Raw genomic sequence first — 27,772 nt, 5'->3', positions numbered from 1 at the left:
CTGATGGAAACTTAGGGGTTGTTTCCATGTTCCTGTTATTCTCAACAGTACTCGTCTGACAAACACATAGTCAAATTATTATGATGGGGAATTTGTTATTGTCAGTTTGAAAGCTGAGGTTTATCGTCAGAGTCACTTTCACACGTTTCATTTACCCTGTGAGGTGTTGATTCAACTGGATGGTTGCAGTGTGGTGCTGTTGTTATTGTATTGTGAGTTATACTGACAATTGTTTCTATTATTTTGTCCACCACATTTATTTCAAAAGGGTAGGCTAACAGAATAACTCTCTCTGTAATCCAATGGACATACTGTATATTAGGGCTGTCAAAGTGCGTTAACGCGAACGTCTTCCAGACGTTGTAGCGGGTTGACTTTTAAAGCTAGAGTGAAGATACTGGTATCATATGAAACTAGAAAAACTAACGAAACTAATGATACCAACCATGTCATACTAAACAAACAAACTTCCGCTAAATTTTGGCGAGGATAAACTGTCATAGCGATATTCAAAGGGGTCCTTTGACCTCTGACCTCAAGATATGTGGGCTGCAGTTTGCCATGTTATGATTCGAGCATATTGTTTTATGCTAAATGCAGTACCTGTGAGGGTTTCTGGACAATATCTGTCATTGTTTTGTGTTGTTAATTGATTTTCAATTATAAATATATACATTTATTTGCATAAAGCAGCATATTTATCCACTCCCATGTTGATAAGTGTTAAATACTTGACAAATCTCCCTTTAAGGTACATTTTGAACAGAATTTTTTTTGCTATTAACTATGCACAATCATGCGATTAATTGCGATTAAATATTTTAATCAATTAACAGCCCTAATATACACACACACACTTAATTTAAATGATATGATATAAATGAAAAAAATATATAATATATATATAAATAATTATACTGTATACTAATAGTGGTTGATTAATCTGTGTCAGTTTACATTCAAATGCATTTGACATTATCATTATGACCACAATGTTTTGACTGTCATTTTAAAATGTTGTTTTCTATATAAGTTTTTCATGTTGCAAAGATAAACTCAGTAGAGAGAGGTTGCACTGAGTAATAATCCTCCTCCTGATTGTGTAATAGCACCACTCTACATCTAACATGTTCTCTCGTTGCCAGACCAAGACGTACACCACAAAGAAACCGAGGACATGCGTGGAACAATCGGTGACCTCTAGGATAATCACAGCCTCATGAAACTTTACAGCCACAAACTAGAGACCTAGAGCATTCAGAGGATGGATGGATCAAACTAGAGACCTAGAGCATTCAGAGGATGGATGGATCAAACTAAAGACCTAGAGCATTCAGAGGATGGATGGATCAAACTAGAGACCTAGAGCATTCAGAGGATGGATGGATCAAACTAAAGACCTAGAGCATTCAGAGGATGGATGGATCAAACTAGAGACCTAGAGCATTCAGAGGATGGATGGATCAGACTAGAGACCTAGAGCATTCAGAGGATGGATGGATCAAACTAGAGACCTAGAGTATTCAGAGGATGGATGGCTTTCCTAGCTAGATTGACAATAAGGGGGTTTCTGAGCAGTTTACACAACAGAAGTGCTCGCCATCCAATCAACGAAAAAATAAAATTCTTGCAGAAATCTCCAAAATAGTCAAAAGTTTTTAATCCCAAATCACAGCATGGCTTTTTCTATGGTGTTCCTCAAGGTCTTGGTGTCTTAATGTGGTATTTTGGAGGGATTATTGATAATTTTATCAATTCTCTAGTGGTAAAAAATGGTTCAACCCAAAAATTGCTGCAACAACTTATGAGACCTAAGAGAGCATGGGGATGACCATCATATACTTCTATCCCAATGTTCTAAACACTTGTACATTTTTACAATTAATAATTATTTAATTAATTATAGTATATTTCTGATTTATAACTAGAACATCTTGACACACAGTGCTGAGCAGCATCTCATATTAATCTCCATGTTCCCAGCTTTCAGATGATGTACACCACTTCTATGTGACATCTACTGTTGACCTGCTATCTCCCCTTAAAGACCCCCTGGACCCCCCTAAAAAAGACAAAAAACAGGTCTATTGTGGATCTCAGAGGGTTAATCATGATTAAATATTTTAATGGATTGACAGCACTAATTAATAGCCATCCAATAATGCCTAGTAGAGTGATCCGTCTGTCTATCTGTCTATATAGTGTGACGGTGGATGACATACTATCTGGCAGCAGAGTGGCAAAGCTGTTAAGGTGTCACTGCGCATTAAAGCAGCTGGCACGGTGCAATCTGGAGCACGTACACAGGTTTACCTTCTACTCAGTCTGTAAAACTCAATGTGCATTCAAGCAGAAATATCACCACAGTCTGCATAACATTAAAAGCTGAAATACAACTCCACATGTGCTCGTACACAAACACGCCGCCTGTAAACAAACTCTAGCCAACACAGGTTCTCTCTGTCTGTCTGAGCCGCCCGGCTTCATTAGTATCCAGAGAGAATGCAGCTCATTAATGAATGTCATTAAGGCAGGCGGTGAAGCGCTGGGTGGCTGCCAACAGGACGACTGCTGGGTGGCGTGCGGGGAGGGGGACGAGCCGAGCCGCGGCCGGCGCGATGCAGCTGCTTCTCTCCCGGTTTGTTCCCGGGGGAGATGGAGAGAGAGTTTGGAGAAAAGGAGTATGAGAATGTGGCGGGTCTCAACTTAGGAGTTGGGGGTTTGCTATCGGGTTGGAGGGTCGACTTGTGGTGGGCGTTGCAGGCGTGTGCCGCCTTAATACTGCGGAAGACGGGGCACGGCAGACGCCATTTTGAGGGGCGATGCAGCGAGTCGCCATTTTGAAGTGCTCTGCATGAGTTAAACTGAGCCTCAGACAATGCAAACGAAAACCTTCGTCACTTTGTTTTGCATCATCATCATCAGTACAGTAGAAATGTGAACACCTGAAATGTCAACTTCCCAAGAACTAAGAAAAACACCTCCAGTTAGGACGATTTCATATTTCTATTAAAGGTACTACATGTAACTTTCAGAAAATCCTTGTTCTTAAGTCACCTGGGGTTCACCTGGGGTTCAGCTGGGGTTCACCTGGGGTTCACCTGGGGTTCAGCTGGGGTTCACCTGGGGTTCACCTGGTGTTCAGCTGGGGTTCACCTGGGGTTCAGCTGGGGTTCACCTGGGGTTCAGCTGGGGTTCACCTGGGGTTCACCTGGGGTTCACCTGGGCCGCGTGTGGCGGCTGCGGAACCTGTTGTTTGTTATTTCGGCGTCCATGTTGACAGGTTATAGCAGCCACACTGCCCGCGTGAGCAGCGCGGCTCACAGCAACAACAGACAGTGAAAATGATCGTTTGACAGTATATTGACATCATACCAGCAACATTACTACAGTTTCAATGTCTAGATATCTGTAGCCCCAAATGAGGCTTTTATTATGAAATACTTGCAGGACAGTGTTGTAGAACATGCAGTGACTTGCACGGCTCCATGAATGAATAAAGTACCGGCAATTAAATGTGGATTACTACTATTATTTACAAATTACCACACGCTTCTTCACCTTTTTCTGTCTAAAATAAATATAAATGACATTTATAATGAAATGAAATGGCCGTTATGAAAGGAAAACTCTATGTAGAAAGAAAGGACTGACAGCAGCAGCAGCTGAAACGCTGCCGGTGTGGACAACCCACGCGTGAGATACGCAGCACTTCAGTGAAGCAGCCGCCACGCACTGCTCACGCGGACAGTCTGGCCCAAGCGTCATGAAGTCATTTTGCAACATGTAGCTAAACATTAGCTATAGATTTAGGTTTGTGTGGTGGCGTTTCAAGATTCATGTAACGTAACTTGATCGCTGACAACACGGAGATATGGAAGATATCTGACGTTTGGTTCCCACTTCTAACAAGGCTTGTGAACCAATATCATAACAACGTTGGTGGAATAAACGATAAATGGCTGACGGTAAGTGCCGGGCAATGACTTGTTGTGAAGTAACTGCAAACAAACAGAGGAGGGAGAATGCGACATCTAGTTATCAATGTTATCAATGGCACCTTCAAATGATTAATTCACAATCAGGACATTTTTTGTTTTAGGAAAAGCTACTTTTATTCTCTGCCTTTCTAACATTTGTCTACATAAGTGTTATCAGTAAGACCTTTAAGTTCTTTAAATATAGTGTGACCGTCTGTTTTTACTTGATATCAGTCTGTGGACATTCTGCTGCCTCTGCTCCAGGCCTTCAGGACGCCGACGTCTGCACACTCTCACGCCGACCCGAGTCCTAGTCTGGAGCTCGGTACTCTCCCATCTCTCTTACTAAAAGAAGAAAACACACTTACGCATTCAAGTAATTAGTGCTAATCAGCCGTGCACTGACCTAGCAGGCGGCCGTATTGATTTCAGAGGCTAATCAAGGAAAAAGCTTAATGACGTGGCAATTAAAATGCTCCAGAATGTGAATTTACACCTGCGATTAAATGCTACGGGGATCCAGTGTAGTAGAAAATGATCTAAAGTGTGTTCTTCTGCAGTCAAAGGATGTGAGCTGATCACACTGACAGGTTGTTCCTCTGCAGGCCGGGGCTGGGAAATGTACTGACGGGGGAAACCGTGTATACCCAGTAGTTTTAAAAAGGAAAACCCTGGTATTGCAACAATAAAAAAGTAAAAAAAAAACAAATAAATTATATATTTACAACTTTTAATCTTTATTTCTTTAAAATAAGATAAAGGAAAATTTGTTATTATCAATAATACAAGTACAAAAAAAATGTATCAGAACACAGAAGAATATACAGGACAGAGCATGACAGTGACAGCTTAGGGAATTATATATATGGTTCAAACAGATAGAGATCCTTGGTATATTATGAAACAATAGAAGAAAAGGTGAGCTGGTCAACGGAAGACTGGATTATTTTCCCAGAGGGTAAAAGATTGAAAAAAAAAATATCTAAATGTAGTCAACTTGGCACCAACGAACCTGCTCTCTCTTTCCAGTTTCAGCCAAAATGCTAGCAAACATTCTCCAATAAATAAGGCACTACTACGACGGGCCCAAAAGCAGGAAAAGTATGTGTGTGAGAGCGCGTACGTGTGAATAATCTGAATAAGTGGACCACAACTGATGACAAAACGTTCACATTTTATATCGTGCATAAATACTTATTCATCTTAAATCACTCTTAAGATATTTCTATTAATAAACAATGATATTTAGTACTGGGAAGTTAAAAAGACGTCGAGGACCTGACATCCATATTTAACAAAGCAAAACACAGCTTGTGACAAAACAACATATGATGTGCTATTTGATAACCTGTTTTTTTGTTTAACTACAGGGGAGAGAGAGCTGACTGACGCTGCGTCAAACAGATTTTATGTGCGTCACATGTTGGCAAAGTGCTGCCCGGCCCTCCTCCAACATGTTTGTCGATGACAGACTATGTAGTGATCAAGTGCAATAATGAATATCATCACTTCCCACATGTGTTGATACAGCTGTGTGCAGAAAACTGTGCTTCTGTGGCGACAATTCTTACAAACACTGCTAGAAAAAACATAAAGCTTAGAAGTAAAAGTGGACGAGATTAACATGTTACTGGTTAAGGCAATTCTGAAGGATATTAAAGCGTCAGTCCGTTCTGTTTGGCAGATGTTTTGCTCCACAGGTTTACTGTAAGATCTGGAAGCAGGTAAAAAAATCAAGCTGCAGCACGTTACGAAGAATCAAACTCCTCTTCGCTCTCTTTGTCAGCGATAGTGAGAAGAAAGTGTTTGTTAATGAGGCAATAATCTGACATGAACAGTCCGCTCAGCTCAGCCGCTGAAAAGTCACTGGAAATAAAGTCCTCTCTGGCAGGCTTTTAAGTTTCTATCCCACCTCGTGTGAGATGGAGACAGATGGAGTGAAGGGCCGGAGTGGTGGGACGACTGTCAATGAAGGTCAAAGTCTCAAAGCAAATGAATCACACCCGGCCGAGGTCGACCGCAGTGAGGGGGCGGGCGGCGTTTACATCTCGTGGGCGGCATGATGGTGCTCTGGCATACCGTTGGCGTGAGCCACCACCGTGTTGTTCTCATTGAGGCGCCTCACGCGATACATTTCATAGTGGATGCTGCTGGTGATGTCCTTAATGTTCTGCATATGGGTCCTGAGAGAAACAGACATGTATGTACACACCCATTAGAAACCAGTAGAAGAGATGGGCACACCTCACCGCTCAAAAATGTATTTCACTGATTGTTTCTTCACTCGTATGTTTGACCTGCTGAAAGGGAGACGTTCCTCTGTGATGTCACAACATCCTGCTATTCCCACACATCCCAAAATTTGTTTTAAGACGACCACAACTACTTAGGGAAGACAATCGTGGTCCAATAAGCAACTTACAGAAGTGCGACTTTGGCCCCGTTCAGACCTGGTATTAACACGCGTCCTGAGGGATCCGAACACAAGTGGACCGCTTTAAGTACGTCTGTTCACACCTGACATTACAATGCGTCTCCACATGAGTGACCACTTGTGATCCGATCTCACTTCCCCGCTCCATATGCAAATTAACACGTAGTAAACACACGGCTGATACAGCAGACGTTGTGATGTTATATTACAGGAATGTCAGTAGTGATATCCTACATATTCCTGAATTCAGGTACATTTTATTAACATCAAAATAAAAGGTTATTGTACCGGCCGGGACCTCTGCACGCGCCGCCGGCATCGCTGACTTTGCCAGACAACAGCCGGGTACAGAGCTCCAGAGAGCAGGTGGGTGTCAGCTCCGTGCAAAGCAGCGGAACAAAAACACCGACACATCTCCAACAGTCTGATAATAATATAAACTACTCAGGTGCAACTGCAACTTCAATTAATACTGTGCGATACTTTCAGGTGCAATATCATATTTCCACTTGTGCAATTGTGTTAATAGTCTGTTTATTGTCAGTACATATGTTGTTCCTATTTTTAATATTTCCTTCTATTTACATTTTTCATATTTTAGAAGTCTGTCTACTTTTGTTTTGCTTTTTGCACCGTGTTGTATCTTGATTTTTGTTTTTTACTAATGCTTCTTGTTTCTGCGCTATCCCCTTTACTGCTGTACACTGCAAATTCCCCCCTCTGTGCGACTAATAAAGGAATATCTGAATGCACTTTGCGTGCCTAGTCTGATAGTCTGTAGATTATGTAGCCTATAGATAAGATATATTTTAATAAAATACAGTTGTACCGACAGGATACAGTAGAGCACAGAGGCCGTTTCACATCTGTCTGTCTATTAACATGAGGAGCACAGAGACCCGCGGTCAGTAGAGTAGGCGGTCCTTAATATGGCCCAGGACGCATTCACTACACACTGCTAAAAGAATGTGGCCATATGTGGCCCAGACCAGCTCTGAATGTGGTCTGAAAGATCCGATCTCAATGCGTCCTCAATGCGTCCTCAATGCGTTTTGAGTGCGTTCAGACCTGTACTTAGAGGTGATCCGATCACTGAGGACTCGTGTTAATACCAGGTCTGAACAAGGCCATGGAAAGTTGAAACCTTCAGCACAAACTGAGAATGGACTTTTCAATGAAGTAGGAGACATCTTCGGTCCTGCAGTTACATTTTGTAATTAAAAATATTTGCATATTCATTCTTGTTTCTTTAATGGAGTTGAAGGAATTTATATAATTTTTAACGAGGCTTTTCTGTCCTACAATCATATCAAATTATTCTTCAAAGCAGAGTATTTTTTATATTTCATAAAACACACACTGACAGTGACACGAGGCTGCATGAAAACAGACAGAGTTTAAGATGAAGACTTAATGATATATGGAGACAAAGTTCCCTCACCTGATGAGGAGATCCCGTAAATAGGCGAACTCACAGTGGGCTATGTTCTCAACTAGAGGAGACAGAGAAGTTAGGAGTTGTCAGAATTAATTGATAGTGAAGCTAAAAACACACAAAAAGGGTGGCAAAAGACAGACAGAGTGACAGCTGGGAGCTCTGCTTTGCTCCTAGTAAGTTTCGTATATCGTCCACTAGATGGAGTCAGTGATCTCAGTGTGTCGTCTCAGCCAACACCGATCTCTGCTGCTCACTTCATCTACTGAAGAGATGAGACTAAATGTGTGTGTGTGTGTGTGTGTGTGTGTGTGTGTGTGTGTGTCTGCACAGCACACACTGCAGGAAATGAAACTTAATGAGACACTTGATAGAGGGGTAGTGCATCCTGTCTGCAGTTGATAACATAATTAAATATTGAAAGATGGATCCTGCAGTAAGAATGGATGTTAACAAAACACAGCACTGCACTGGTACACTACTGATAAAGCCAAACACGTTTAACTCACTAACAACACACAGACTATTAATCTACTGCTGTAGGTTCAGGATTTTTTCACTAGATTTTATAAATCTGAGCAAACAACATATATTCATTTCCTCTGTGAGCATCCACAGTGTGTCCTTTGTGTTTAAAGGGGATGTGTGGGGTGTGGGGGGGGAACCAAGCAAACACATCAGACAGACAGTGTCTGCTGGAGGCCTGAGGCAGCTGCACGGCACACGACAGCAGCCTGAACACTGAATAGAGTATTGTTTTATTGACTGACCGACTCAGTGACGTCTCCCTTTTGTCTTTTCTTCTCAACAAAACCACTTCCTGGTTAGTTATGTGTATTCTGTCCTGAAAGTGTCTCTCAAAACAAATATGAATTATAGCTGCTGTGCAGCTGTGGGTCGGGGGCCGGGCATGTTGAGGAGGAAGAGGAGGAGGAAGATGAAAAAAGGAAGACAAATGAGAAGTACAGGACGGTCCACCATCATTAATCCTTTAAGGCTTTAGCATGTCCGTTCTGCCTCGATCGGGTCTTGAACTCACAACCTCAGACACCAAGAACAAGTCGCTATCTTGGCGAGCTTACTGACCCTAGCAAAACTACCACTTCACACTATGACATCACACTATGATATCATATTATGACTTCCCACTATGAAGGCAGATTTCAAACTTGTTAAAAATTCAGTTTTTGAGACAAAATTCTGAGACTTTGCGTACTTCATCTAGACAACACAGAGATGTCTGTCATTTTTTTTTATAATGATTGAGTGACAAACTGATGTTTAAAAATGCTTGATTTCCATTGACTGCAATGGTTCACATGAGGAGAGAATTCGAAATACTGTAAAACCCCCTTATATCTACCATGACCTCAAAATGTCATTTATTAAACATGAACATTTGAGCTTTATTTAGCAAGAATTTGCTGTAGCCGTGTACGGTAGTGTTTACACTAAAACGTTTTGATGCACTGTGGGCTCAATTTGTGATAATTCAAAAATCTGGTTTGTGGAGGACAGACTGAAGATGCAGCAGGTTTGGTGTCAATTAAGCAAAATTTTTGAGAAAAACAGAATGATGGACTTCATAATTCCTGCCAGGTTGAAGCATCTGAACATTTCTGCTCACCTGAGCTACATTTTGTTGGAAGTTATGAAGTTGTAGCACGTACGGCTGATTTGTTATGAGTTTTCAAAGTTTTGAACTTTAGGTGTTTGCTGTAGCGCCACCATCAGGACTACATGACACACAAAGCCAGTTGAGGAAGTTTAGCACCAGACTGGACCTATGTACAAAGTTTGGTTTATTTTCATGCACGGGAAGGCAGACTTCATAGGAAGAATAATAATAATATTGACAAAATCAAGAGGGACCGGCGGCATAGCTGCCCGGCCCCTAATAAAAGAACATAAGAGTAAAATATGGAGGAAAGACGGGGGGGTAGAGAGTTGTACCTTCAATGGTTCCCCACTTGGTCTTCCTCCCCAGCAGCCTCCTGCCATTGACCTGGTACTCCTGGTCGCTGCCCACCACAGCAAATGGGATCATCTCCTGCTCACAGGTGGAATGAATGTCGACACACAATGGAGTCAGAAATTATTCACGTTAAGTTCATTAAAAATGAGTGAATGGCTTCAGCGTGACGGAGCTCTGAGGAAAGGCATGTCTGAGCATAAATGAGGATAATAGAGTCACGACTCCTGCCACATATAGCTCCTTGAGACGATCCCCTCACCCTGATCTTCTCGTTGATCATTCTGTCCTCGGCATCCTCGTCGAATTCTTTCTGAGGGTACACGTCAATCCCGTTGGCTCGCAGCTCTTCCCTGATCTGGTGTTCAAACATAAAGAGAAACACAGCAGACTTTTAACCCGCTGCAGATTTGAAAGGATACAAACTAAGGCCTTTAATTGCAGAAGTAATTAGACAGACGTACTTAATGCAGTCTAGAGAGACATCAAACAAATGTACTTTAATCTACAGATTAAGGTGGTATTAACACTAATCTGCCGTCTAATCTACTCCAAAAGTTTGGGTTTAGTCGTTAATCACTGTCTGTATACAAACAAAACAAAACAAAAAATCACAAAATGGATGCCTATGCAGAAACCTGTTCACACACCAAGTCAGCCAAACACAAACACAAGCAAGCACACGTTAACCAGGGGGTTTGTGTTGCTAATGAAAGGAGGGGAAACCCTGAGATCCTTGAAGACGGCCAGTAAAAACATACGAATGAACAGCTGCAGCCTTATTAACCGTGTAGAGGAAGTGTAGAAAGTAAAGGGTAACAGAGAGAGAGTGATGCTTCTGAGCTAGCCGTGTTCTGTGACTGTCCAGAGAGAACAGGGACTTATCGTATCTCTGGTTACTGCTCCACAGAAATGCAAACATGAAGAGGGAGACAAAAAGAGGATGTTCCTAGATTACAGATGTGGATTTAATGGAAGAAAAAGGACATTTTAGATAAAATAACTGGGGCTGCCAAAGTTAACGCAATTACGTGTTAACGCAAATTAATTTTAACGACACTAATTTCTTAAACGCATTAACTCAACTTGCGATTTGTAGGTTGTAGCGGGCTCAGATTTAAAGATAGAGTGAAGATACTGGTATCATATGAAACTAGAAAACCTGATGAATCCATTGGTACCAACCATGTCATACTAGCTACTACTAACTAGTCGTGAAGGAGGCTAAATAACGCTGTAAATGTACGCTAAATTTTGGCAAGGAAACACTGGCGTGGCCATTTTCAAAGGGGCCCCTTGACCTCTGACCTCAAGATATGTGAATGGGTTCTCAGGGTACCCACGAGTCTCCCCTTTACAAACATGCCCACTTTATGATAATCACATGCAGTTTGGGGCAAGTCATAATCAAGTCAGTACACTGACACACTGACAGCTGTTGTTGCCTGTTGGGCTGCAGTTTGCCATGTTATGATTCGAGCATATTTTTAATGCTAAATGCAGTACCTGTGAGGGTTTCTGGACAATATCTGTCATTGTTTTGTGTTGTTAATTGATCTCCAGTAATAAATATATATATACATTTGCATAAATCAGCATATTTGCCCACTCCCATGTTGATGAGAATATTAAATACTTGACAAATCTCCCTTTAAGGTACATTTTCAACAGAAAAAAAATCAATTGACAGCCCTAAAATAATACAGAAATCTATTAAAGAATAAACAAAAGAGGAAAATGTTACCTTCTTTTTGAAGAAGTCCCTCTCCTCCAGGGTGAGTGTATCCGCCTTGGCAATGACTGGGACGATGTTGACCACCTTACTGAGACGTCTCATGAATTCTACGTCGAGAGGCCGCAGACTGAGAGGGAAAGAGAGAACATGAGAAAGATGAAATGATTTGTATTGTACACAGAAGTCCTCCACCAGGGGGCAGATGTTCCTAACAATTCTCCTACATGGAGGAGGAACTACTGTAACTACTAACACACAGCATTTACAGTTCAAACTGCTGCATCCGTGACCTAATCATACTCATAATAATAATGTGTCTTAACAGCTACTTGATGAAAGGACTTTTGAGTTTCACAAAAGCATCTGCATGTGGTTATGGTGGTGGCGGATTCTGGCCTGGCTAACAACACTTCGACAAAGACTGGCCATCGTCAACGAGGAGTCTCGTGCACTCATGCAAGAGCACACAAGACAAAAGTTCAAAATTGATTGCATGCTCCCAGACACCCACACACAGACTCTCTGTCTCTCTCGTCCTTCCTTCCTCTCTCCCGTTAGACTTTTTAAGGCGATCCTTGAGCAGCTGCCGGCCAGCCCATGTGACATCTGCAGTGTTTGGATCAACATGAAACGTTGCTGGATGGGGCACATAGACAGGGGGGGCCATTTCACACCACCCCACTGCCTGAGTAAAGACAGGCCATGACACAGAAATGAATAGAGGTGCAGCACTTGAATGCTGCTCTGCGATCAACTGCGTGTCTTTGTGTGTGCACGCTCACTCGAGGCTGACAATCCGCAGCTGCCTTCGACATTTTCCCAAGACTGGCCGATGCACTCGACTAGAGTTACACAAATGCAAAAGACTATAAAACGCGCGGTGAATCTATCACTTGATGGACACATGAGACCGTGTGCACTCTGCCCCTAATTTCTCCTGCTAGTCCACGCCAAACCCCCCCTCAGCTCCGAGCAGCGAGGCGCTGAACCAACACGGCGTGGAGGGGGGACGGCAGTTTATGCAGTTCGATCAGAGCCAGATGTGTGCGTCTGTAAGAGATCCAGGGAAAGAAACTTGGGACATTGTGCTGCTTCAGGGCCTGGCGAGAGCAGCCCATCTTTCCAGTATGTGTGTGTGTGTGTGTGTGTGGTGGACTGAGATATGTTGCATCGCGCTGAGCGGAAATGTGTGTGGGCGTGTGTGTTCAATATGAGTGGTGAGAAATGTTTCACACTGAAAAGCCTGAGAACAAACAAAGAGGGTCTGTATCTATACACTGTATGGTCTGTTAGCATGACTCCATTGTCACCATTTGGTCATCGCAATACATTTTTTGGGGGGGGAAATACACTTATTTGTTTTAACAAGAGTTAGATGAGTAGATGGATACCGCTCTCATGTCTGTACGCTAAACATGAAACTACTACCAGCGGCCGTACAAAAACTGGGAACAGGGGGAAAGCTTGTTTTCATACTTTCATCGTTGTTTGGATTAAACAGTCCTGCCAATGGTTTCCCACTATTCCACTCATCTACTGGTGGCTGTAATGCGCCAAGAAATGCAGCAAAAACGTTAAAGACAGGGAAGAAGATGACCGAAAGCTGGTAATAAATATGAATGTAAACGATGCAGGATCTAAAATATATTTACAAATAGTTTATGAGGAAGGAAATGCTTTTGTTAGACCTAGGGATGCACCGGTACCGGATCAGATATCGGGCTGATATTGACTCAAATAGCTGGATTGGGTATCGGTGATGATGGAGCCGATCTATTCAATACTATTCTATGTTTATATACTATATACATTATATACTGGAATTTGAATTCCTGTTTAAATGTTGACTAACCTTTTGCTGCATTAAAACATTTTACACTTGATTTATATTGCCTGTTAATTTTGAAGATTTTTTACCAAGTTGCTGGTGAATGATTTATTATTTTAATAATTAGTAAAAATTCTGTTATTTTTTAAAGATTTTTTACCAAGTTACATGTGTACTATTTATTATTTTAATAATAAATACAAATTCTGTTAATTTTGAATATCTTTTACCAAGTTACTGGTGTAGGATTTATTATTTTAATACATAAATAATAAATAATAATAAGTGCATCTTTACATGTGCCAACAACATCAACAATGTGTCTCATTGACAAGTCATTACAAGACAGTTGTGTGGTGTCAACAGTACTGCGATCGGACGACCTTGAAAGCCCTGAAGTGTGAACTTAGCTTTAGGGCAACTGATGGCAGCACTGATATCATTTTAGTGTTGTTGTGATGGGCGCTGATACAGAAGAAGGGAGAATCAATATTCAGGCTTTCTCAACTTGAGTGCATTCAGGTATCTATATTTGACCATGTTTGAACGTGTCCTTACCAGTGTCCGGTCGGGGGTATGAAGTATATGCAGCAGTGGACTCTGGAGTCTGGAATCCTTTTCTTCCTGTTGATGTTGATCTCCTCCTGCAGGTACGCCTCGTACTGGTCATTAATGAACTTCATGATGGGCTGCCAGCTGGACCGAGGCAGGGATGGATTGAGGGAATGATGAAGGATAAGTGTGGAAAGGGAATAGATGGATAGATAAAGAAGGAAAGGAGGAAGTGAGAACAAAAGGAAGAGAAGAGGTAGTTGAAAGGGAGGGCTCAGATAGTGAGAGGAAGATAAGGATAAAGAGTGACAGAGAACAGGAACAGGAAAAGTAAAACAACAGGATAAGTAAAAGGAGAAAGGAAGAAGCATCTGGTTAGACACAATTTAAATATTTCACTGTTTATATAGTCAGAATTGCAGCGTACCAGTTCTCATTGTTAATCTGGTCTCCAAATCCTGGCGTGTCAATGACCGTCAGCTTCATTCTCACTCCCTTCTCCTCGATGTCTGCACACAAAGAAACACACACTGTATACTATAATGTCAAATACACCCTATGCACTTTATAAACTACTACTGAACCAGGCGTTGTAGATGTAAAATAAAAGCATGACTCTGCAAATGCGCAGCTGCCAAATTTGAAGCTGGGCTGGTTTTATGAGGCCAAGAATACGATATAGTCAGAGATTGGTTGAGCCAAGATTACAGTAATTAAAGAGAAGCAAAGTAGAGGGAAATAAGGAGAAGGTACTGTAAATGTTTGGAGTGACTACACAAGTATTTATGTAAGACTTTGGCGTGGCTGACGAAGAGAAACGTATAAATACGGAAGGAAAGAAGAAAGTAGTATAAGTAGTATGAGACACAGAAGGACAGAAAACAGCCAAAAAGAAGAGGGTCATACCATGACTGATGGACTTTATTTCAATCGTTTTGGGGATCTTCTCCTGGGCTGTAGCCAGCACCGACTTACGGCTGACTTTAGACTTGAACAGCGTGTTCATCAGAGTAGACTTTCCCAGGCCGCTCTGTCCTGTAAGCAAAAAACACAGTCGGGGAGGCAGATGGTGAGAAAGAAACACACATTTGAAGATTAAACTTCTTTTTCCTTAAAACAATCAGGAGGCTTGTATGGAGTCAGATCAGTTTCAATATTAATGAATGCACACAAGGGTGTGTGTATAATGTATTTTGTGATTTATATATTTAAATGACTTCACAAAAATAGTTTTCAATACACACAAAAATAGTTATAGTTTATAAATGTAAACAAATCCACATAAAAATAAAGTTTTACAAATATATTTCTGATGTGCAGATACATTTTTTGTTTTAAATGTGCATTTCTATTACATTTATTTAAAACAAGAAATATTTGTGTGTGCACCAGAAATATATTTGTGAACCTTATTTTTTTATATGTGGATTTTCTTTTACATTTATATATAATACCTGATGACGCGTCACCCTGCCTCTTTCCTTCTGCCAGTAGAGAGAGCGACAGAGAGACAGCGGGGGGTGAAATTATAGTTGAGTTCGACCAAACCACACTTGGTGATTGTTGGAAAGAGTAACGACGACGGTTTAGGCGAGTTTCATTTTGTTTCTGTCCAGTTTGAATGAAGTGTTTTACGATGCTCCGCTACGTACAGCTGATCTCAACATAAACAAAAATACACATGGATGATGGCGCAAGCTGCACGGAGAGGGGGGGGGGGGCAATCTACTCGGGCAGCTTGGCGGAGGTCTGCGCTCTCCGAGTGCCATTCTAGTTAATATTGAGACTGATCTGACTCCATAGGCTTGGATTGAGCGACCACAAATAATGAATCCTCTGTACATTGTAATGCAATACGATAAGAAAGTCCTGTAATAAATACTGTGAGTTTTTTATTCTGGGTGACACCGTGTCAGAAATGAGACAGCCAAAGGATGTAAATATGTACATTTTATACTTCCTTTAATTATATAATTTGCACACAATTTTCATCTTATACAAGTAGATGAATGGTCGATGTTTTCTTGCAAGGACACAGGATAAAAGGCTGATAAAATGCTCTTAGACTGGATGAGATGGACTGAGGGCGACTTTATAGTAGAAGCTGATGGACCAACCGTCTGTTTATATGGATGGGACCCTCGGTGACCGCTGCGCCCCATGCTAACATCACCACGGGTAAAAGAAGAAGAGTTTGGAGGGGCCCACTGGGCAGCCAACACTCACGGTTCAACTTCAGGTTAAGTCAACATCGAGACCTTTACTGATTTATGAGACGTAAACTCAAACACAGTCGCATGTACAGGCAGTAGGCAGCACACGTTGCATGCAAACATGGACCTGCATAACCAGTATGGAAGCCAGCAGCTGCAGATTTTAATGGAGAAAATTCATATTCAGTTGGAAGTTTTGGAACTGATCATCACATCACATCACATGATTTCAATTTCCCCTGAAACATTTAGCCTGATAAATCATTTTCAGTGTTCAAAAGACACTATAATCATATGCGGGGTTATTAAATAATGAATTCACAATCAGAATATCAATAATGAATAACTAATATAAAGGCATTGTGTCGGTAGAAATGGTTCCCGAGCCTCTTAACAGGACTCAGTCCACATTATAAATACAGACTGCAGGCTGTTATTCATGTGCAGGTGTTTGTTAAACAGGTTACAGGCCACAGAGAGCTGCTGCTCTGCCACTGAGAACTGTGTGCCTTTATTACTATCAATACAGTTCAGACACAAACTCCATCTAAAGTCTCCACAGCTGTTAAAGCTGACTGACAGCTGATCCAGCTGTGATCAGCTGCTGCTGTCATTAGAAACGGACGTTGCTTCACGTGACGCTTCAGAGGGAACAACGTCTCATATCTCTTAAAACATATTTCCTCGTTTCCTCTCTCCTCGCATGGTTTCCTTACATCTCCGCATGCATCCCAGGTGGGAGGGACTAAGACGCAAGGAAAAGACGCAAGTGAGGGAAACGCGGATGCAATTAAGAGACTTGGGGATGCATTGTGGTGCCAAAGTCCTACGCTTGCTTATGATGTACGCCATACAACTGTGGATTTTGTTTAAAACAGCGATTTTTTTCATGATGAAGACGAGACAAAATTATTAGCAAACAAAAACTGACTGAACATTTTTTACAAACATGCTTATGCTTGACTCTTTGTCATTGACATTGACTGTCTTTTGCACCCAAATCTGCTCAATAAAAAATGATAAATGGAATCAGCACTTAGTAAACTAATTATATCAAATCTCTGAAGAACTTAACCATAAAGACAGCGACCCAATCATTCCACTTTAAAAAGCACCATTCCATTTTGCGCTGCTCCCTTTTTGTAAGTGCTGGTATATAACGTCCCCTGAACATGGAAACCAAGTTTGTTTAGGTTTGTTTACCATTACCTCCACAACTTTACATAACTTCGTCTAAACCCTGAGGCTGCTTCTGAAGCACGCTTTTTTTTTATTAGGAGGATGAAAGACAAGACCAACCGGCACAACATCATCCAGAGGAGACGTACAGCAGGGAGGCGTTGTGGGTTTTATGATGGCCTGTCTACTGTTTGTGTGTGTTTGTGTGTGTGTGTGTGTGTGTGTGTGTGTGTAATTAGCTCCTGTTTTAAAAAGTGTCTAATCACAGGTGATGAGGGCTTAGTGAGATAGAGAGTTGTGGCTGCTTATTAAAATAAGTTTGAGGGGCTCCATTTTCTGTCAATGATTAGAGAGAAAACTGAATCATACCTGAATAACAGGACAGCTGACTTAAGATGTTTTGAGACACACATTTAAGTGTAATGGTAGCGGGTTGATACTATGTGTAAAATTGACTTCAGAGTCTGCACTTGATGACAGAGCTCAGACAACGAGATGGGAAAAAAAATTTATATTTATGATTAAAAATCCCCTTTTCAGTGTTCAGTATGGAGAACTTTCTTGCTGTGAGGCAACTGTGCTATCTTACCCCCTTTACCTAGAGTTAAAATGCATATCAGTTTGTATCTAGATATGATTTAACCTGATTACATTTACACGTGGTATTAATATGTGTCTCCAGTGTCCACATTGAGATCTGATTGCTCTGTCTAAAAGGGGCTGAGAGGCTGCCAGAGAGGCTGCCAGAGAGGCGGCGCGTAATGCGTGGACAGATCAGTCTCAAAACGCCGCCGTTTACGGGGAGAGGGCACGCAAAGTTTGGGGTATGAGGAGAGGAGACGCCGAGCACAGATTGAGGTGGCAGTGGTGGCGGTTATCTCTGTAGTCACGGCAGTCCAGCGATCAGAGGAGCGCTGAGAATGCACTGCGAGTTGAAAACGAAAACGCATCTGGTCCCTGACCACCTCTGGAGGTAGTTTGGCCGATCGGATCACAATCCGTCTTCAATGCGTTTTGGTTGCATTTACACCTGTACTTTCATGTGGTCACGCACTATCCGCCTGCAATCTGATCACCCAAACGCATTTTAATGCCGAGTGTAAAGGGGCACTCTGACACACTCATGCTAGCACAAACCAAATCTGGACAGGATGACTGTAACTTTAGCTGGCATACACATGCGCTACTTACCCACAACCATAATGTTGAGCTCAAAACCCTGCTTCATGGCCTTCCTCCTCATCTGCTCCAAAATGGCGTCGATGCCCACGTAACTGAAGTCCACCACGGGTCCACCGGCCTTCTCCCCGTACGGGGTGACCACCGCCGGGGCCACCATCGCATCAGGCACCGCCGCCTCAGACATGGCACTGCTGCTGTAGCTGGGAATCACCTCTTGCCCTGATCGGACAGAGAGAAAGAGAGGAGGGAGGTTAGAGGGAACGAGATGAGGTGTGATATTAAGGGTATGAAGGGAATGGGGCTGGATAGAAGTGACAGATTAATGTCTGATTAGCAGTGGTGAGGATATTAAAAACAAGTAAGTAAGATGAGGAAGTGGATGAGAGAGGTGCATGGCAGAGTATGGCATTGCAAAACATCCACACTACAACAAGAACCTGAGATGAAAACACCTCCTTATATAAGGAACAACTTTATGCACTAAACTGCCAAGATGCACACAAACCTACAGCCAGCAGCCAATTAGCTTAGCTTAGCACAAAGACTGGAAACAGAGGGAAACAGCTAGCCTGGCTCTGTCCAAAGGTAACAAAAAAATCTGCCTAAAGCTCACTAATAAAAAGGCAATAACTCATTTGTTTAAGCCAAATAAAAAAACAAGTTTTACAGGAGGTTGTGTGCCAGACTATGTCTTGGCTCCAAGCAGTTGCCAAACAACAGAAGAGACTCCAGGAAGTTATTGGCAGCCAAGAAATAGTCTGGCACCTGACGCCCCCCCGGAAAAATGCAAATTGATGCTTTCAGACTTTGTTTTTTTGGTACACATTAACTAAATAAGACATAACGTGTTAATAATCAGTGAGCTTCAGAGTTGCTGGAATGTGGATTTTGTTACCTTTGGACGGAGCCAGGCTAGCTGTTTCCCCCCGTTTCCAGTCTTTGTGCTAAGCTAAGCTAACCAGGTTTATATTTAATGGACGGATAGAGGAATGATTTTCTTTTGGGAAGAAAGCAAATAAGTGAATTTCCCAATATGTTGAACTATTCCTTAAATTATCAGCGACATGTTGATCCATGAAAAACACAATACACTCAGTGTTTTGGATGCACCTGTTGGAGGACTACGGAGCGGAAGTGACTGATAAATCTGGTTAGTTGTTTTAGCTGTCTTTTTACTAAAACAACACACACCTTTTAAAAACACCTCCTGACGTTCAGACAGAGAGGATGGCTGGTCTCATGCCAAGACAGACTTTTGACTCAACAGAGAACTATTAGAAAATATACTCAGTAGTATTAAAGTACTTAGCACTTGGCAGGAGGTTATCCCTGCAGTTTGTTTTTGTAATGATTAGCTTAATGTCCTCCTGTGGAATGCCTACAGATGTAAGATAAATATTCAACTTTTAATACGTTCACTACGATCTGTTAAGTCTCTGATACGCATGCAGAACGTGGCTCTCTGCCTAACAATGTGTTAAGTCAGCGTAGGTGAAGAATTTACAGTGTGTGTATGTTTGAGTCTGTATGTTCGTGTAGCTGCGCCCCCTCACAAGGCCTCCCTTTCCCGCTCCACAGTGCAGAGTTACTGTCCTGTTAATGTGAGAGTGGAAAAGAGGGAGACTGCTGAGGCTGAAACCTGATCCGCTCGCCCAGTTAGCCTGGGTCACACACACACAAACGGAGAGTACATGCTTGAGTTTGTGCATTTAAACACAGTGGACGCCATGACCCCGTAGTACTACACATAGCCTGGACTCTGTTTGATCACATAGCTGACCTGAGGCCTGTACTACGAAGCAAGATTTTATGGTTAGAGAGGTAACTTCAGGGTTAACCCTTCAGGGTTTTCCATCCTACGACGGTGGTTCACTTCTTCTTAGCGGGATAGATCGCCATGGTAACTTACGCTGAACACTTAACCTGCTCCGGGGCAGGTTAAGTGTTCAGCGCCACATTATTGTCAAAGGGCGTAATGAAGTGTCATCTTTTCATCCATTATACTGACTTAACTGACCTTTCAGGCCGTTAAATGAATAAATCTGTTAATTTATGCATTCATACATTGGCAATTTTTTCTTTTGTCAGCTGTCCTTCCTGCATTTGGCAGCTTCAGCTGTGTTAATTTTAGTCTGATTATGTGTTTAACTTCTTTGTATTTGTCTAATATTATAGTTTGTAAAATGTGCCGCTCTGCTGACAGTAGACTTGTCCATGTCTGTGATTGGTCACATGCTGCAAAGCCCGCCCCTTTCATGTGAACGTGCTCATAGCCAGATGGAGAAACCCTGGGTTGATTTACCAAGTTGATAACCACCGTCGTAGTACCGTTTAGCGGGATCTCGTTTGTTAGGGTTAGTTACGCCAGATAACGAGAAGATACCCTGGGTGTGTTGAACTCACTTCGTAGTACAGGCCTCTACACACTCGCACAAGCATATGAAAACATGAACACACACACACACGCACGCACGCGGGCCGTCAGCTCGGACTGGCTGCCAAGAATTAAACAGCTATTGGATTCCAGCTCTGAAACAAATTTTACTCCACAACACTTGACCTGCCTGCCACAAGGAGAAGAAATCCAGACAACTCGCCAGTTCACTCGTATTAAATCAACAAGTCCACACACTTCAAACCTGGCACTGCATTGATTAATGGAAGAAACTCAGAGAAGAATAACACCGCTGTGGAAACTCAACACTAGTTCATGTTCAACGCAGAGCCTTACTTTTATAATGCGCTCCATTGTGTGTGTGTGTGTGTGTCATAGAGACCCACCTATGGAAGCAGCTCTCCTGGCCTCCTTCACCACTTCCCCATCCTGTTCCAGCAGTCAGTCAGCAACTTACTGCGACTTACTGCCCCTCCACCTCTCCTCTCCTCTGCTGTACCTCCCACATTCCCGTACCTCTGCTCGTGTCTTTTCTCTCTCAACCTCACCCTTTCCTCCCTCCACACACTGATACCGTCCTATCTCTCCTGTCATCAGTTTCCTCTCTCTGCTCCATCTTTTACTTTTCTATCGTCTCGACTCTCCTGTCTTTCTTCTTCGCTGTGACATTAAAACGTTGCCTTCTTCCTCCCTCCCCACTGCTCATCTGGCTTCTATCTTGAACATTACATTTTTTTTCCCCTTTTCTAAACTCTCCTGAAGTCACCTCTTTTATTACCTTTATCTTAGGGTTGGGCAACAAAAAATACTAGGGCTGTCGATAGATTAAAATATTCAATCGCGATTAACTGCATGGTTGTCCATAGTTAATTTCGATTAATCACATTTTGTATCTTTTCAAAATGTACCTTAAAGGGAGATTTGTCAAGTATTTAATACTCTTATCAACATGGGAGTGGGCAGATATGCTGCTTTATGCAAATGTATGTATATATTTATTATTTTAAATTAATTAACACAAAACAATGACAAATATTGTCCAGAAACCCTCTCAGGTACTGCATTTAGCATAAAAAATATGCTCAAATCATAACATGGCAACAACAGCTGTCAGTGTGTCAGTGTGCTGACTTGACTATGACTTGCCCCAAACTGCATGTGATTATCATAAAGTGGGCATGTCTGTAAAGGGGAGACTTGTGGGTACCCATAGAACCCATTTACATTCACAAATCTTGAGGTCAGAGGTCAAGGGAGCATGACACGCCAACATTTCGCGCAAGTTTGGAGCGTTTTTTTAACCTCCTTTGAGACGAGCTAGTATGACATGATTGGTACCAATGGATTCTTTAGGTTTTCTAGTTTCATATGATGCCAGTATGTTCACTCTAGCTTTAAAACTAGGTACAACCTAACCTACATACACACGGCGACGAAAAAGAGCCAAACTGAACGTGCTGCACACGTTTTACCAGCGCCTGGTAGCAACGTTACTACTACTGCAGGCAGCGCATGTGATGGTGAAAACACGGGGAAATAATTTTTTAAGACAAGACGATAGTCACATAAACTATTTGATGTTGTCACTTTTAATGCTCCGCTTGCCACTGTTCATGTCGATCTCTCTCTCTCTCTCTGCTCCACCAATGCTTCTTTGACAGCTATGTGCTGTAAACAGAGATGTTCTTGGCCAGCGGCTAGCTCACCTTGACAGGCGAGGCTGTGACAACTGAGCCTCACCTGAGGCAGGCTGCCAGCGTTGCATCAAAGGGAGCGGACATAAAACGAACGGGGTTAACAGACACTTGAGATAAAGTCTCATATATCATCCAACAGCAGCTACACCTGCATGGCACTAAAACAAAATTAACCTCCTTCTTCTCTTTTAAAATGATAGATAGATAGGTTCTCAGTTGCAAGGATCTGCTGCATTTCTTTTCGATAGTGAACTGAATATCTTTGGATTTTGGACTCCAACAAACAGTTGAAGACAACGCCATGGGCTTTAGGAAACTGTGATGAACAGTGCTCACTATTTTTCTGACAAAAAAATTGATTAAATGAGAAAATAATCATCTGATGCAATCCTTCTCCAATTGTGATCAGTGTGGGTTTAAAACAATAATGGATTTCACCTAGATTCACCTAATCCATGATAAAATAACCAATGAAATGCAGTTTAAGTGACGCTGTGATCTTGCCCCTATTCTCTCCGTATTTCTATTTTTGAAGGCTTCATGTGTACAAACCAATAGAGGAACCTGTATTTGATATAAGGTCTTGTCCTGAAATAAGTGTCTCATTTCCTTGTTTGAGTGCAGGGTATACTGAGAACAATACCACCCACATCTATTGTATTAACAAGCTGTCCGTTCTGTTTAACAAATAGTAAACACACATCGATCTCAGCGTGGGTGGAAAAAGCCACCAAAAGAGAGAGCGTCTGCGTATCTTGCATCTTAACTAGCTGGTTTCCCGGGGAGAAGCAGCTAGCCTCTTCGGAGCACCGTTAACTGTCTTTCATGAGTCAAAGTAGAGTCAAACACTGTAAAAGACTTGGCAAACGTGGAGCACACACACAAAAGAACAAGCTGGAGCATTACTGTGGGAAACCCAGCTTTACGCAACAATGGAAATCAATCACTTTCATTACAGGTAGTAAACCGTTTCGGCCCCGCGTCGTCAGTTTCAGTAAACTACAAATCCCACAAGTGAAGCGTCGATTCTGTTGTTTTGAGTGAGAATAAAACCAGACTGGTGAAGGACTCAGGAGGAGTCTGCTGTAAAACATCTGGATGAGCTGACCATTTATCAGACAGAGGCTTTCATACCATCAGCTCTTCCATGATGTCCTGCCAAAGCGCTGTAGACCTATAATGGCTCTTAGCCAGTGAACACAGGTGTCAGGAGACAGCCGGTTGGAGCATGACCCTGTAAATCTTGAGACATTTGACCTCCACATGAAAAATGTCTGGCCCTGGTGGCTTACCAGCTGGTGGACATTACCCCAACACAGGCCAGTCAAAACACTGACTGACTTTAAAAAAATACAGGTTCATGCCAGGTCAAATAGGGATGAGAACACATGACATACTAGGGCTGGGACAATATCTACCGCTTCGATAATATCACGATACTTGGGTGCCGATTCAATATGTATTGTGATTTTTAAGTACTGTGATTTATTGTGATTTTTGTTGACTTTTTTAACACTACACCATGGGAAAAAGTTGAATCATAAACTTCTAGGGACTTTTACTTTGGAAAATATCTAAATTAATACAGTAAAAATGTTTATTTTTCAGCATGTATGTAGTCAGAGATGTCCTGAAGTCAAATATATCAGTAATTATTTATTATTTTCTTTCCAGCAACCCCAAAAATCAAAGAACAAAGACATTTCCCTCACAAATTATTATTTATTAGTATTTTCTTTTTAATCTATAAGGGACATGTAATGTTTTATACTTCTGGTGAATATAATCCAATCAATCTTATTTCCATAGATGTATTTTGTATATACAGTTCCCTTTGTTAACACCTTATTTTGAAAACCGGACGTAGTCACACATGTCTACGTCCTCTAACTAGCGTCGACCCATTTGACCACGGAGATGCGAGCGACAGCCGGTTTGACCGCACGTTACCGCGATACGATAACGTTTCCTGTCCATGACAGAGTTAGCATGCAGCTTTAGCCGTGATGTCTAGATCTGCTTTTCCTGCAATGTGTGAAACCCAAAGTGTTTCCGTACTTTACTTGGTGTGTAGTGTTTACCACACTGGATTTAACATGTGAGGGTGCAGGTCGTATCCACGCGGACCCTCCAACGTTTTCTACTTTTTCGTTCCGGCTCACGGCGGCCGGCTCAGTTTGTTTTGGTTTAAGGATACGGAACGGGTATGACGTCACGTTACTCAGACTTCAACAATAAAAGCGGTAACTTCCTTCTACCTCTGCATAGACTCAAATGAAGCAAATATATCAATTCTGGCTTTAAAAAAAATCTATTTCAAACTCGCGATACATAGGTGAATACATGTTTTTCCCCATCCCTAACATTTAATGTCAGTTGCCTTCCAGACAAGGGAACCAGAAGTGCTAAAATGCTAACTCATTTCCGTGTTTTAGGACTCATTCCTGTAGCACTCTAGTATGGTAATGTATTTGAGCAATATTATGTATTTATTCCAGGACCTTACATTTGGTTGTTGCTTATTTAGTCACAAGTCTTTTAAGTTGCAGAGAAATATTTAAGATTCAAAACCATGTTTTCAGGGGCTATAAATCACCTCGCAATGTCTTACGCATCCATAATGTACGCAATACATCACCGATTTAAGAGTTAAGAGTTAATCATTCCTCAGCTCTACTCTAAAAGGTTTTCCCCCTGAATCAGGTCCTGTTATGGGATTGCAAAATTAATTTTAGAAATTGGAAAGCAGAGAATGACTCAGTGTTGGGCTTGCTGTGATCCTGTTTTCAATTACAGGCAATAAAGAACATATTTTTTTTCTTGCTTCCAGCGGTATCGGATTACTTTGCTTTTTGTAAACATGGCCGGCAGTCTCCGATCCCGCAAAGCATTTTGAGGAGGGGAGAAAAGAGACACGAGAGCAAGGAGGAGAAAATCAAGGCAGCAAGAAGGGATGTTGTCAAGAAGAGGTAGAAGGGCGTCAGCAGTGTGGGGAGAAGCATGAGATAAAGAGAAGAAGCAAAAAGGAAAAGGATTATTGAGTAGGGGGAGGTAAAACAGATAAGGCCAGGAAGAAGATGACAGAGGAAGGAGTGTGGAATGGAGGAGGAGGAGGAGGACGAGGAGGAGGAGGAGGAGGAGGAGGAGGAGGAGGAAACAGTAAAACAGAGTGGAGAATAGCCTTTGTGATTTATTCCACTTTTGGGTCATTCCTCTCTAACTACACACAGGCATTCAAAACAGGGGATGTAAATACAGTTGAAACCAGTTAAACACGTTCCTGTTGGCTGCCTCTTTCAAAGAAAAGAAGAACTACGGAGAAAACTGCGACTGTGTCGTCTATGTTTAGTGGAGATGTGGTCTAAACCACTGAGCCGTGCCTCAGCTGTCCGGGGTGTTGATCTTGACAGCGTGGCGAGCAGGTCAGAGGTCATGTTCCCAGTTTAGGTTGGAAAAGAGTGGCGCTGAGGTTAGTCCATTTATGACAAACCAGTGGTTTGACCCCCTCTTTACAAACTGACTTGAATCACAAGAGAGGAATCCAGGGACTGGAAACTTGGAGCAAGTTCTTATCCAGCAGAGTGATTCACTCACTGAATCCTTAAAACTCTGATAAATCTTCCCCTTTGTTTAGACACTTTTAGGACTTTTAGTATTTAGAAAGCACCACTTATTTTCTACTATTTTAATGAGCCATAATACCATAATGTTTCCTCTACCAGTCGAGTACTCTTAACTCTTTCATAAATCTAAAGAGAGGATGACTCATCAAGATGAGTCCAATTATTGTTTATACTGATTATTATTAGGGATGGTCTACATTGTTGTGGTTTTGTCTTAATTACAGTAATACTACTAATAAGGCATTCAGAGCGCAATAACATTGAAAGTGAAGTTGCTTTGGCCGAGCGTAACACATCCCGCCACCATTCACAATCCTTGAACTCCCGTATTTCAAGTCAAGTCATTCCACTACTTGTCTGGAGCATGTCAAACACACATTAGCTGACTAATCCACTGGATGGGTCGTTTGCATCTTTGCTCTGGTCTAAAATCTTTTTATGGGCCCCATTTGAAAACATCTGCTCCTCTTGTCTTTTATTTACATTCCCGGACAGGACAAAAGGAGGTTTGCGGTCTAGGCTCATCTTAACATGGCTACACTAGTATTGATGGTGACCCAGATGCTTCCTCAGAAGTGTGTGGGCTGCTGCAAATCTTATTATCGAAAAAAGGTTTCTGTGAGGTATTTCCAGTGATTCTCGAGATGGCTTTTTTTACGGTTGAGATAGTACAAACACGACTATGAAAAGAAGTAAGTGCATGTACCCATTAAATTGCTTTGAACTGGGGATCCAGAATCAATTAGATACCCCAGACCACATGGGTTCAGGGCAGGCCCAGGGGAGGGATATAAACATGTACACACACACACACACACACACCGAAACACTTTTTCCCACCCTCTGACAGTGAATCCCTTAATAAAAGGGGGAAATTGGAGTGGTGGCAGTGCAAACATGCTCTGTTGTGTTATTAAAGTCACAGTGTTTGTGCAGCGAGGCCCGGTTCCCAGAGTCCTCGTCGTTCAGCTCTCTGGAGTAATGTGCCCTTTGACCCCTGGAGGGTCCAACTAGCTCATCGTGTCACCTGGCGCTGGACACTGAGCGTGCATCTGTCTGTGTGTCAGATATATATATATATTTGTAAAGGCATGTATGTTAACTACGTGTCACCTCTCCACAGCTACAAAACCAACGCTACTTGATCTCTAACAGTCTTAATACAATCTTTCAGTCCACAAGGCCCAGGTTGTTTCCATGTCGGTGCAAGTAGCTTCGGCATCTAACGCCACTTTGCAGACATTTGAGAAATGTTTTGTAAATGGCAGTAATGACAGTAGAAGCCCACAGGTTTGTCTAGACTGCCAGAGGAATGTGTTCGGTCTCCACAATGCGGTGGTGCACAAGAGAGCTGTTGTCTTTCTAGACTCTTTAACGGCCTCGGACACCGAGTACAAGAAAAAGGTCCTTCAACTGCAACAAAGTGCATTTTGCAAACATATATTATTAAAAGCAAGAGCACTTAACCTCACGGACTAAGTCATCAATCCAAGACTCATTTATTCAATTTCTAACTCAACATCTACATTTAAGGACAGCAGTTCCAC

General features: G+C 42.0%; 1 protein-coding gene across 8 annotated transcripts in view; it reads right to left on the bottom strand.

The window, feature by feature from the left end:
* Positions 1-4,696: 4,696 nt before the first annotated feature.
* Positions 4,697-27,772, bottom strand: part of LOC141781253 (septin-9-like) — a 154,509-nt gene continuing 131,433 nt past the window's right edge. For 7 of the 8 annotated variants that reach the window (XM_074656855.1, XM_074656859.1, XM_074656858.1 and 4 more), the window contains 9 exons: positions 18,520-18,729; positions 14,843-14,971; positions 14,364-14,445; positions 13,943-14,080; positions 11,566-11,683; positions 10,084-10,179; positions 9,803-9,899; positions 7,856-7,907; positions 4,697-6,163 (listed from right to left, as the gene is read on the bottom strand). In XM_074656855.1, coding sequence (XP_074512956.1) covers positions 6,022-6,163; positions 7,856-7,907; positions 9,803-9,899; positions 10,084-10,179; positions 11,566-11,683; positions 13,943-14,080; positions 14,364-14,445; positions 14,843-14,971; positions 18,520-18,729 — 1,064 coding nt within the window. In that variant the 3' untranslated portion in view covers positions 4,697-6,021. Of the gene's footprint in view, positions 6,164-7,855; positions 7,908-9,802; positions 9,900-10,083; positions 10,180-11,565; positions 11,684-13,942; positions 14,081-14,363; positions 14,446-14,842; positions 14,972-18,519; positions 18,730-21,291; positions 21,423-27,772 lie in introns of those variants that run through there. The other variant, XM_074656863.1, reaches the window with a different exon arrangement.

The sequence above is a fragment of the Sebastes fasciatus genome, chromosome 13, assembly GCF_043250625.1.
Source record: "Sebastes fasciatus isolate fSebFas1 chromosome 13, fSebFas1.pri, whole genome shotgun sequence".
Taxonomy (NCBI): Eukaryota; Metazoa; Chordata; class Actinopteri; order Perciformes; family Sebastidae; genus Sebastes; species Sebastes fasciatus.
Note: the sequence above shows the minus strand (reverse complement) of the source record. Positions and strands in the feature narration are given on the sequence as shown.